General features: G+C 33.2%; 1 protein-coding gene across 5 annotated transcripts in view; it reads left to right on the plus strand.

Annotated features, from left to right (window-relative positions):
* CACNA2D3 (calcium voltage-gated channel auxiliary subunit alpha2delta 3) overlaps window positions 1-13949 on the plus strand; it is a 469002-nt gene that overhangs the window by 234063 nt on the left and 220990 nt on the right. For all 5 annotated transcript variants that reach the window (XR_003559900.2, XR_003559897.2, XR_003559899.2 and 2 more), the window contains one exon: window positions 2352-2465. Coding sequence is in view for 2 of the 5 variants with exons in the window: in XM_027805095.2 (XP_027660896.1) it covers window positions 2352-2465 (114 nt within the window). In the remaining 3 variants the exon portion in view is untranslated. The remainder of the gene's footprint in view (window positions 1-2351; window positions 2466-13949) is intronic.

Here is a 13949-nt window from a genome sequence, read left to right on the forward strand (position 1 = left end):
CAGTGTAAGAATATTGAAGTGTTTGGTACAGTAGTTAGGCACCTACTATGTCATGTGACAAGTGCAATTATCTCTTTTGGTGACAAATGCGATCTTTGCAGTGATTACCTTTAAAAAAAAATCATAGCCAATTAAATAAAATTCTGTGACATTTCAAAGACTGTTAATCACAACCAAATGCTGTAAATGTCAGGATGCATTGAAATTTTTGCTGCTAAATGATGAATCACTGAGTTAATTGTAGTTCATCATAAGGCCCTTGTCATTGTTATTATTATGGAAAACACTTTCATCACTCTAGCTATTCAATAAAATTAAAGTTTTTGACAAATATGAGAAGATATTACTCATGGAAGCATTTAAATTTAATTTCATTCTTTAAAATACGTGAACAGATAACTACATAGAATAATGCAGATGCATACAGAGTGATGTTTTAAAATAAATATATGAAGGCAATCCCCCTTTGTTAACTTTTCTTTTAATATACCTTGTGTCCTTCAAAATATGTTATCCATACAAAGAATATATCCCTTGACAAAGTAAATTAATCTTTATGAGAAAATATTTTTTCTAAGGTCTTACTAATGAAGGAATCCCACTTCAGTAATTCTGATTCTGGACTGGAAACACTAATGACTGAACAATTTTAAGGGTAGACTGCTGTGCAGGTATCACAGGTAGGAATTTGCACACAGGCAGTGACCAGAATATAGCTAATTCTGTAAACCCACATTAGGTTCTCTTTAAGTAACAGGTTTCTAGCACTGTTCACTGATGCTCCTGATTAATCAAAGTGAAAACTGATCTGGAGGAGGGCTGCAGATAATATAAATGATTTTTGCATTATATTTCTGGATGTGACTACTCAGATATGGAAATGTGAAAGCATAAGAAAAGAGGACAGAGGACTTCTGGAACCCACCATCCATTCCCTTTCTTACTGCAGGCACGTCTACAGAGATGATGTTTTTAGAAGTTAAGACCCTTTCCCAGAAAAAATGTGTTTTAGAGTTTTGGAAGGAACAGCAAAAAAAAAAATTAAGGATGAGTAGGCTGCAGAAATCTTAGACAGAGCAATTGCTAGCCCAAATCAAACTAGAATGCTAAGAATAAGTTGTGGTGAATCCAGAAGCAGTAAGAGTCCCTGCAAGGTAATCAGCCTTTAAATACTACTTCTCAAATGGGACCACTCTTTTTTGGGCACTATTCATCACAGATAGGCTGGTGAGTGGGACAAAATAATTATTGCTTGGCTTTCTCAGCAACAAGGGAAAGGTGGTAGGATGAAGACCTTGTCTGACCTCAATGTTGGTAATGTACTTGAAAACTACACGGGAAGAAATCAAAAACAGATTGTTCATTCATTAGCATGTACTCAATGCTAGCCCAATCTATAAAGAGTTGTGTGTAATGCCCCACTTTATTGATCTTTTCACATATTTTTTTAGTGTTTGTACAGAGTTATGATAGATCAAATAATTTTATGACTGTATTTTTTTTCCAAAAGACAGACATTTTGCCTAAGTTCCTTGAATATTTTAAATACTATGCAAATAGGAAGGTATTCTGCAATAAGAGCAAATGGAGACACATGGATTCAAAATTAAGGCACCAACTCCAGAATCCAGAGATCAAACCTTGCGTTATGAATCAGTCCAATTTACTTGTTCTTTGACCAGGAGAAAATCCTGCTTGTGTAGCAACGAAACTGTCTTTGCTTACTCCAAAGGGTATGCTAATTGCTGTCTAAGTACCTGTGCTCAAGTACTGCTGTTCAGCAGCTTGAATTAATTACATGTATTTATTTCAAGTAATAGGAGAATCTTAGAATATATAAATATGAGCTTGGTTCTCCCAGATAAACATTTTATGAAAAACAACATATGCAATGTAATCCTGAGCAAATATGAATGCTATATGAGTAGTCACATGTCTCTCAGTAAGTGGTCTATCTTCTGTACTTCGCAGTAAAATTATCAATCATTCATTTTTTTCATGTAGCTTGTTCTTTTAAAATTATACTTAAAGCAAACCCAATGTAGATGCATCAGTATATACTTCCTATCTAAAATGGGAATACACTTTTAATTTGGGGAAGTGCTATATTTATGTGTCTTGTGTTTCAAGCAGATAAAATGGGGACATATAATGAAGTCTGATTCTGTTACACAATTGAAGCTACAATTCAATAAGAACATGATATGTATGATAAAATGTTTTCAACCTGAGACTTTCATTTACTTTTAAGCATGCTAGAGGTTTGACCAGATCATGTTTATCCAGTGCAATCCTATCTATCTTAATCTAACAGGAATGTACTGTAACTGAATGATTGTTTTCTTTCACAGTTCAATCACACAGGACAAGGAAGTATTTGCAGCCAAGCCATTATGTTGATTACTGATGGAGCTGTGGATACATATGATACAATATTTGCAAAATATAATTGGCCAGACAGGAAAGTAAGTATGTTATCACCTTTATTTGATGGAAAACCCAAAGCTTCATATCCAATATATAGTGTATGCCTATCAAAAAGTCAGTAACAATCTTTCTAATGATCTAAAAATGATTTTGGATAACTAGATGTTTCATGAATGACAAAAATTATGCTTATGTGGTATTGCTCGAGGATAGAGATGGCCTTTTACTGTAGTAATGAACGTAGGATAATAAGATAGTAAGGAAATATTTCCCTCCAGGGCACATATTGACTGTTATATAACGCTTCCCTTGTGAGACATCATTAATCATGAAAAAAACTTTTTTCTCCACAAATACTCATTAATAATTCAATGCTTTTTTAATGCTAAAGAAGGGTGTGTGCTGTGGGCAGTGAACAGTTTGCTATTACTGGAGAACAAGCAGATGTAGTACTCGGTATTTTTTATTTCTTTATTTGGCACAGGGAGGGGTAGACTTGGCAATTAGTGAGATTTTATTAAAATAAATTTGATTCTATTGAACTGTAGAAGGAAATTTACCCAAATTTAAATCACCTTGTTATATAACACATAGAGTTTTCTACAGTAGTAAAGAAATGCCTTGAGTTGTTCTGATGAGAAAGCTCAATTAGGTCTCATGTTTGGATGTGAAATAATTTCCTTCTACGCTTTTCTGCTAAAGCAAGTTTTGGGACTATTTTAGGAAGTTTTTGTAGTTTGAGATACCTGCCATGGTATATGCCTGTGGAAGCAACAACCTCACTCTTTGAAGTGCAGTTTGAGCAAGAAATTGATTAATATGAGGGTGCTGTGTGGGGTTTCAGTATTCTGTGGAAAAGAGGAGGAGTAGTTCTGATTTGTAGTTTTTGTAATTTTATAAATGAAAGAAATGTGACATTTGTTTTATGTTCTCCCTTTTCTTGTTTGCTTGAACTAAACCCTATTAGCAATCAGTGAGCAAGAGAAGATGAGAAATTGGAGATTTTTTTTTTTACTGAACTTCTGAAAATGTTATGTCAATTACTGTCATTTTGTGTAGTAAAAATGACATACAACTATTCTACTTTTTGTTGGTTGTTTTTAATTCAGAGAATGTAAAGTGCAGTCTGAAGATCTATTTTTCTCTTCAGATACCTTGCTCACTCCTTTCACATAACTTCATTCTCTAAAAGAAGAAAGTTCATACTTTTCATGATTTTACTGGGTTGTGCCAGGAAGAATTAAAAGAATGCAAGGATGCATTGGCATTTGCACATATTCTGGGGAGATCTGTAATATTTTTGTGTGAATTAGCTTTCGTGTGGTGGAAGGTATGAGGAAGTTCAGTATTTAATTAATGCAGTAAGATGTAGATCTAGATATTATGAAATAAGTTCCATTGGATGTCAGCATTTGTCCAGTTTTGTTTGTTGTATTTCATTGGGTCACATCTCAATTGTCAATGTCAATATTGCTGAAGCAGAAGAGAAATATTTGTTTCTACTCTGTGACATACAAGAAGTATCTCCTTGAAGCGTGGTTATCAACTGTTTACAGGTTGGAGGAGAATATGTGGCCTTTGATCTGTCTCCCTACTTTTCTTCAGTGTTTTTCAGTGAGAATGTTGTTATTTACGTGAAAATACCTCATGTCTTTTCTTATTCTCTATTTACTGTTGAAGATAGTTGATTCTTCAGGAGTAAAGCTTTTACTGATTTTTCTGTTGATTAATTAGCCATTTGGAAAGTTAGGGCTTTACAAAATGTATTTGTCTATTAAAATTACTGAATAATTCTGGAAACAGTAACGTATTTGAACTTTAGCTTGTTTTTCAGATCTTTAAATATTCAAAATGGAATCTTTTTTTATCGGACAGGTCATATGTTGTGATTTTCTTCCTAAGTAAATGAGTGTAACTCCTTAATATTATATGGCTTAAGTCTTTTATCAGCTGGCTGTGCTCATATAAATGGATGGTGGTAATATAGTCTAAAGATATCTCTTAAATTTTCTGTGTATTCACACTTATTTCTGAAAGTTTTCTGAGAGAAACAAGAAAACTATAACTTGATCATGAAATTATTATTTTATTAGCTGCTTCTCCAAATAAAAAATGTTTATAAACAGGGTTTTTTGGTTTTGTTTTTTTTTTGCTTTTTGTTTGTTGTTTTTTTTTAATTCCTAGATGTTTACATATACTTTTATCCCTATATAGGTGACCTGAGAAATGTGAATTTCAGCTATAGGCTTCAATATTTACTCTTCATATTTAGTCATTTAAATCTTGTAATTGTTCAAGATTTCCATGACAGATGATGTATGAAGAATTTTCATTAAGCAATATATTAAAAAAATAAATTTAAATTAAATAGAGGATACAAGGAATCTGACTGAATCTACATTATCTTTGGAATTTCAATTAGTATTTTGGGCACCTTCCCCCTCCCACTAATTTTACCTTCTTTCCAGTTTTGGTATGATTGAGTGACTTTGTAGGCTGGCATTAGCTCTGTTTTATGAAAACATAGCTCATTTTGTTCCACTGGAAAGGAGGTTTAAAAGGTTTTTTTTTTTAAAAAAAAAAAAAAAAAAAGTCTTGTGGCCAGTTTTCCTCTTATTCAATGGCTTACTATCTGATTTAAGTTGTTAAGTCTCCAAATGTTCCATGAGAAAATTTTGCTTTCTCTGGCAAATACTGTTGCCTAAGGAGATTTACAGAATCTCTCCAAAGGACGTGCCTCTGATGTCTTGTATTTTCTTATAATATGAAGTTAGTTCCTCTCTTAAGAATGGGAAGACACTATTGGGAAACTCTATCATATGAAATCAGTAAGGAAAGAATTCTCTGAAACAGTCAGCTGAGTATTTTCACAAAGCTATGTGCTATGTATCTTTCATGTGCAAATCAACATCTATATCTGAGATAACAATTCTTAGCACAGCTGTTGTAATAAGCAGCAGGACAGGTTTCTTTTGGGGTATGCTTCGACAAAGGCCTAGCATGAAGAATCTTCTTGTTTAGCAAGGACATGTTTTTTAGGGAGTAGCTTTTACTTACGATGCTATATTCCACCCAACTCTTATAAAATATTGAACATATTATACAGTCTTCTAAATTGTATATCAGAAAAGATGTAGGGAAAAAAAATCAAATCAGTTGGTCCTCTTTTCAGGCTGAAATGTTTCAGTATGAAAAATGTAAGAGTGTTCCATATGTATACTTTTAAACATTAGAGTTTTCAATGTTTTTTGTTGGATTTGTTGTTCTAGAAAGGAAGCATTATTGAAAATGCAATGTCCTATGCATTTGCAATGTCAATGTGCCTAAAAATTATGCATGCGGGTGACTTCAGGATCCCCTTCTTTTGCATTAAACCATCTTTATTCTCTCCAAAGACATTTTTTATATCTATAAATCACATCTTTGAACTGCTTATTAGGTTTTTTCTCACCTTTTTTTGTTTTATATTCAGCTATACGTTGCCTTGTCATCTATCTTATAATTTATGTTTTTCCTGTCATTTTGATACTCTGGTGGATGGTGATGGACAAACCAATAAGTCTAATTGAGTTAAGTTTCTGTTTACTTCAATTACCCTGTCATCAAAGTACCTATTTGAGTTATGTTTTATCTAATGTTAGATAATATTAAATATGTCATCATTAGTTGCAGCAGAAACATTTTCTTTTCTTATAGAAAGGAACAAATTCTTCATATAACTGAAGGCTTTGCCAGTTTGTCGGTAATAATCTCTAAAGATGGAGAGTGAAAACTTACTGTCACCATGTAAATAACAATTCGCATTTTCTTTTTTCCAAGGCATGTATATCTTTGCAAAATATAGTCTTTTTTTTTTAAAGATACTATGTAAACAGAGATACAAGCAGTTTATTACATATCATTGCAGACATATTCTGCCTGAAAACTGATTAAAAAGCTGCTTCTCTCTGATTATGTATTAAATAGAAATTGTGTTGCAATAATTTTGAAGTGGAATAGCATGGCTCCAGTTAAATCCCTAAAGTAACTTAATTTAAGTAACTAAGTTTTTCTGGGGGACATCAACATGATTTTCTGTATGAGTTAGAGAATTATAACTATCAAAAGACTATTTAAAATTATCTTCTGTACTGTTTCATTAAAAGAAGAAACACTTTCATTTTACTGTTTATTTTATGAGTCCCTATTTCCCTCACCAAAAAAAACCCTTTCCCCATGTTTTCTTAATATCTTCTGCTACTTAAAATGTAAATCTAGTAGATGCTATTTTTATAATACACCATGTTTTATTTGTATGTCTGAGGCTTTAAGTTGTTAATGTCTATTTCTTTTTTTATGAGTCTGTACATACAATCTTGCACCATAAGGATCTAGATTCTTATGCATTATAAATGAATTTATGCTATCTACATATATTTCTTATTCATGAAGCTTGCATTCAGTATTTCCAAATTTCTGCAATTCATTCATGGCAACTCTGCCACATGAAGTACCAAAAAGAGAACAATTAAATCTGCAAGAGTAAATCTGTCTGCGCTGTCATATAAAAGCCTAGGGTTTCCACATGTAGCAGAAAAAAGTATTTAAAAAGAATAGTATCACGGAAGTGTTTGTTTACAATTACAACTATAATATAGTTGCAATACTTTTTTTTGTTGTTGCTTTTAAGGTGTCGTACCTCAGGAGAAAGCCTTGAAGTCTCAAAATATCTTGTTGATGTCAGTAGATCACAGACAGACGTGCTTTTACTGCATATTATTGCTTCTACTATTATATCCAAATTCACTGTTAGAAACCAAGCAAAATACTGTACTTTTATATTTCACTGGGTACCTTATTTGAATTTAAAAGCATGACAGCATATTGTTGTTGTGGGGCAGGGGGCGCAGACAAATCAACGTGACTACAGAGAAAGATATCCCTTCAGGTCTGCCTCCAGAAAATAGTGCTGTTAATTGTCTCTTCCTAGATAACATAATCCTGCTTCCTCTCTATTGGAAAAGTCCAGGAAGTAACTCATGAAAAATTCCTGGAAGGTTAACCTTTTAAATGTTGCTGAAATGCTATAGCACATTTAAAAATGAAATTACAATGAGATCAGAGATATTATCAGAGCTTCAAGCCCTGTCATGCTCTCTATTGAAAGCCATTTTAGTCATTAATTGAGAGTTAATAAACTTGGAACAGAAGGTATCTACTTAAATAATATTAAACATATTTTGACATTTTAAATATAACAAGACTTTTCTCAGCATGTTGTGACATCGCAAAGGAAAATAATATAGTAAAACCCTTTGTAAAAATGCATGAGGAAACACTTTAAAACCCTAGTGATTCACCATGAGGTCTCATCATCCTTTTTCTCCATGGGCTAAAATTTCTAAGTGCCTGCATATTTTGCAGCAACAGTCTTTTTCTCTCCTCCTTTTCCCAATTGTTTTTACGTGCCTATCAAGTTCTATACTTCTATAAAGCTCGTCATTGCTTTGGAGAGGCCCCAAAGCATTTCTTCTGTGTCTGTGATTCAGGGCAGAGTCTAAACTTCCATTGAGATCAAGGGGAAATAGGTACATAATTCAAGTATATAAGCAAATATTTTGTGAAATTTCAGTTTGGATACAGTTGTCTAGTATTCCTTTTTTTATATGGGTTGGTGAAGCACTCACAAGTGGTCAAGGAAGGTGGCAGCTTTGTGAGCTGTTTTGACTTGCAGCATCCAGAAATGGATGTTCTGTTCCCTTAGCCTGAGAGCTCTTCACTTGGTGATACTGTACCACATGCAAGATCTGGAAAAGAAAGCTAAAGAATTATGGAATCAGTTAAACTATATCCTTCCCTTTGGGTTTGTCCTTTGATACTGAAAAACATTTGCTTTTATAATTATTTGAAATAGCTATATGCTATGGTAGATATATGCAAGACCAGAAGTAATAATTCCTCGCTATTTAGTAAAGTTAAATGGAAACCAAAATCCCACCTAAAATTTCCTAATTTTCTAGAATCAAATCCAGCAAGACAGGCCAGAAGTCTCTCCTGAATTTTCTCTGTTGATAAGAAGGAAGGATGAACGTCCTTTAGAATTCATGCTTGCTCTTCTTTTTTCTTTTCTTTTAAATCTGAGTTAAAAGTACCCCCACATGCAATTACTTTATTTATTATTCTGCAGCCTTTCACTTAATGGGCAAGTAAAAGGGAATAGAACTTCATCTGTCTGTCTCCTATTATTCTGAGGGCTCTGAGTAGAGTTGATTTTGTATGGGAGCAAAATATTTTCTTTCTGCTTATGAACCATTACAACAAGGCAGAGATTTAAGATGTTTTTTGTCAGTGCTAAGACTTCAAATGGGGTGAATATAAAGAATAACTGCAATAACATCTTTATTCCTACTGCTAAATGATTATGATGCAGAAAGCTCTAAGAGCAAATGCTGCCTATGTCTGAACAGAAATGTTGAAATTACAAGATAAATAGCTCCTTGACTTTTAGGTATTTATACCTGCTTTTGCATCTGCTTTCTATGAAAAATTCCACAGTCTGGAATGTCTCTGAGTTTATGTACAATACTTAAAATTATAATTGAATTCAGAGATTAACAGCTCAAAATTCTCTGGATTTAGTTTTGATTTCACATTAATAGTATACTATATTTGCAGACAACAATAAGCAGTTGATAACTCCTTAGCTATGTGGGATGTCAATGCATACTTTTATACGATCGATATTTATGGTACATTTAGGAGTTAATGGCATTATGCTTTCTTAAATACTTAAGAAAATGCTTGGTCATTACTGGTGACTACTGGTCACTTGGTCACAAAGACCTTTATTCAATTGACTCATTTATATTAGAGATCTGTGAAAAAAATATTTAACTTTAATTCTGCCTTTTACTTTTTTTACTAAAAATATACCTAGTGAGTTTGAAGACTACCAACAATCTATTGACTTAAACTGCTGTATATGAAATTAAAATCTGAGCTTTAGCTATATGTAAAATTCCCCAAACATTTAGATTCTGCCATAGGACAGGAAAGAATGCTTTCCTTGTATTCCTTTAACAAAGGAAGATGAAAACATGACATATGATATATTTTCATTTCCTTTGTCTGAAAACTATCCTAAAGAAATCAAGCGGATGCTGTGAAAACAAGCTACAAGAAAATGGGTACCTGTGTTGTGGCATTACATTGGTGACAAATAATCTTTTTCTGCATGTCAGATATTCATGAGGCTACAAAATTTTCTGCAGATTTTTAACTAAGTTTCTGTATCTTAGGAACCTGCTGATGTTGGCAACATGAAACATTAGTACAGAAAATTATGTGTCTCATGTACAGTGTTGTCTGGATGCTATTAAATTGATTACTTTTTTTAAGAAGACTGAAGTACTTTAAAGGCAGATGTTATTACTGCTACACAAACCCTATTTCTGGTTATCTCAAGAACAAAAGAAGGTCTGGTCACTTTATAGACCTTTCAAGCTATGGCAAACATATTAATTAGCTATTTTTTTAGCCATCCTTGCAGTATGATGAAAGATGGGGTATGAGATCAAACAGAAGTTCTTGATTTGGGGCTAAAGGGAAACAACAACTCACAGAAATGCTGTAGTCCTAGTTTTCTGCCCTATCTGCAGTTTCCTGGAGATGTGTGTGTGTGTGTGTTAAAAAATATTTGCTTCTGCATTATTACTTTTCCCTTTTTAATGAATTTGCCACTAGTATTTCTACCTGCATTCTTTAATATGATGCTCTCTGTTTACTTTACTACAATGAAACTTTTTCTGCAGTGCTAAAAACCAAAAGTGGGGAGAAATCTTTTGTGAAGATAAGGGTAATTGAATCTTATCCTCATGGTATATGTGGATTGCCAGAGGAAGGATTACTGCCTCTCGTATACAGAGTTACATGGTTAGCTAAAATCATATAGCGGTTAATGCTTTCTGAATGTTTCAAGAATTTTAGTTGGATTGATCATTTATACACAATGTAAATGTATCCAAAGTGCTATTACTCTGTTAATGTTTGTGATGTGATCAGAAATAGATACAATAGAAATAGATAGAATTGAAAAGTAAATTAACTATGAGTCATACAGAGTACCTTATAAAACAATGGGCAATCAAAATGGAGAATAATCCACAACCTGAAATAGCTTTTCCAAAGTACTTTTTAGGAACTCATGAGTTCATCAATAACACAAAAATCATTACTTTTGCATGTAAAAAAGTAGTTTATTTTTTTGTAGTGTATGTAGACATAAAGACTTCCAAAATTTAAGATAAAATGTGTACATAAAATGTGCCTAGATGGCTACAAGTAATCACTGTTTGCATCTGGCATAAACTCACTATCATTGAAATATGTGTCTGAAAGCCAGTATTAACGATAGACCAAAGTATTGTAGGTAAATATCATAAGAACAACACTATTTTTTATGGATTCTGTTTACTGATGCACAAAATGAATATAATAAAACCTGACCTGATATTTGAGGTGCTGTAAGGTCTTAATTTAAAATATATATATATATATTTGTGAAATTATTGTGCCAGAAGCAAGACAGTTAAAGTAGGCATAGTAATTGCACAGATATGTCCATTTCATTCTGCAGACTATGTCTGTACTTGTGGTAGCATTTTTTGTGAAGAATTATGTCATCCGCTTAAGGAAATAGTGAGATCATGTATTTCTTGAAATTCTTCAACAGCATGATAAAAATTGTGTTTTAGTTTGTGTGGTTTAAACTGAACAATACTGCAATTGCACTAAAAGCTAGGATACAGTTCATAGTCTGCCTGTTTTTAATTACTTCTTTATAATGTGTGCATCTTCTTAAACATGACAGGCAGAAAAGAGATGTTGAAGGCTGTCAGAGCTGTTTTATTTTAGATGAGTCTCTACAGTCCTTGTAAAATACCAAGAATGAGTATTTTTAATTGTGAGTAATCTACCAACAAAAAGGTGTCCATAGCTACATATACGAAACCCTTCTGGTTGCATTTGAGAATAAAGAGATAACACAGTATTCCAATAAATTAATTTAGTTTAATAATATTTTTTTTAAAGTACAGATAGTAAAAAACCTTGAAAATTATGTTGAACTAAATGTCTTCCTATAATTAACTGTTTAGAAGTTTGGCTCTTGGAAGCAGCTGAAATTATCTGAATCTGTATTAAAGGTTACATTACAGAGGAGAGCACTGATGAAAAATTAGTTGTTGAAAGAGAGGAGACTAGGGTTATGCTCAGTCATCTATGCTTCCTTCATCTATAGTCTGAAATAAGAAGAATATAAAAGATCTACAAACCTGCTTGCTTTATAGGTGCTTTCTGTTCTGTTCTGTGAAAACTTTTCACTGGTTTTAGAGACGGGAAAGAGTGGAAACTTCATATGTATTTTGGAGTAAGTTTTAAAAAGCTGTCCTTATGATGTTTTAGGCCCCTGTTATAACATTTAGAATGCACTGCAAAAAAAGTTTAATTTCCCAATTATTATTTTTTTTCTAATGCAAGATTAATCTTGAACCAAACAATGTTATGTAGTGGACAAGCATTAACAGGATTAAAGACATTTTTATGACTAACAAGAATGTTCACAGTTACATGCAGTAATATAAGTTGAGGAGACAGTGAGATGGTGAGGCTTAAAAAGGAACGTGGGTTATTGCATCTTTTCCTAACCAAGAGGTGGGATTCATCGCTAGTCCGATGAGGTATGACAATTCCAGTAGCCCGTAAGTACCCTGGAAAACTTTAGACTGGCACAAAGAATAACTGTTTTCAGACATTTTCATCTGAGTACTGAACTTTATTTCTAACTAGTTTGTATGATCCATTCTTAGTTCATTCCTGTATCACTTTTCCTTTAATGACATCTTCATATACTTCTATTTTATATAACTCTGACTGAATTAAAATAAGCCATAGTGTGTTGTATTGTTACATACTGAGGCTTTAATTTAACTTCTGTTGGATATTTACATTAAGTTGAGAGGGTTGGTAAATTGCATGTTTAAATATCAAATCTCAAGAGATGTTTGGAAAGGGAATGTTACAAAGGGAGGAAGTTAAATGTTTGGTATAGTGTTCTCTTGCTTGGCATCCCGTTACATATAGTAAATGGTATTTCTTGCTCATTTTGCTCAGAGAGGTCAAATACTTCTGGTTTGGAAGTATAACAGACATTGTTTATACAAAATTATTATTCATATATACCATTTTCCCAGAGTACCTCTGTTATCCTTCGTGGTGTCTGGCTACAGAACAATCCCGCAATACATGCACATATATCAAGACAGTACAGGAGATTCATTACATGCAAGGGATCATATATGTGTAGTTTAGTATTCATTTCAGCAAAGCGCTTACATGTGTGAGTTATTACATCTCTGCTAACCAAAGCAGTGGGTTCAGGCATACATTAAAGTGCTTTACTGAATTAGGAACTAAACAAGTTATCCAAACAATCCCATCTTTAGAACTCTGTTGTGGGTCTGCTGATTCTTTCTGAGTGGTTGAATCTTAAACTCTGTTAGTGGTTCTGCATTTTATAGAATACCCATTTAGAGTGCACTCTTTGTTTATCTCACTATATTTATACCTACTTTTTCTAAACTGCCATAATGGCATTAACTACATTCTGAGACTTGAAAAACATGGCAGATTCTGTGGACTTAACTTTTGTACTCTGTTCCCATGTGCAGACATCTGCTGCAAAACTGATAAAAACCTGTTCTTCTCTATGAGGTTCTAAATGCCATCATCTTATAATCCTCTCTACAACCCTCACCATAATTGTCTCTGTGCAAAACTGACAGAATGAGATTTGCACGTCTAAATAAATGTTCTGGTTCTGTGGGATAACACTTGTGCACTGACTTCTGTTAAGATTTAAGCTCAGTCACAGAGGTTTCCCCTTACCAGTTCTTGAAACCTTTTTGCTGGGTTTTAACATTGAAGCTGAGCTTAGTGCATTGTTACAAAACACAAGTTCTTATTCTGCCATCTTACGTCATTAGACATTCATACCTTGAAACAAACATGTAGGATTTTGAATCATCCGGGACTCGTTATTGAAGAAGGCTTTAAAATCCATTGTAGCATTAAAGTGTATATTCCACTGTCTGCTGTTCAGCAAGTCATTATGAAAATAAAGCAGCTATAAATACTTATAAAACATTTTGAAATTTATGTTATATTGAGGCTGATAAAATAGAACACCCACAGGGCCTATGACACTTGGGACATGCCTTTTTTGAGGAAGAGATCTCAGAAGCATACCTTTGTTTAACCAAATAATTTTGTTTATTTTTATGTATGTATATGGAGGGAGATAGTGAGAGAGAGGGAGAGAAGTCTTCTGAGTACAAAATAGGAATTAGTTTTTTAATTCTAGCTTTTCTGGACAATTCAAGAGCGAAGGCACTTAGGGTTTTGTTTTGTGAAAATTGTGTGTCACAAGTTGTACAGTCAACTTCCGTATCTTTTACACTTCAATAGGATCTGGAAATATTCAGGAG

This window comes from Falco cherrug, chromosome 4 (genome assembly GCF_023634085.1).
Source record: "Falco cherrug isolate bFalChe1 chromosome 4, bFalChe1.pri, whole genome shotgun sequence".
NCBI lineage: Eukaryota > Metazoa > Chordata > Aves > Falconiformes > Falconidae > Falco > Falco cherrug.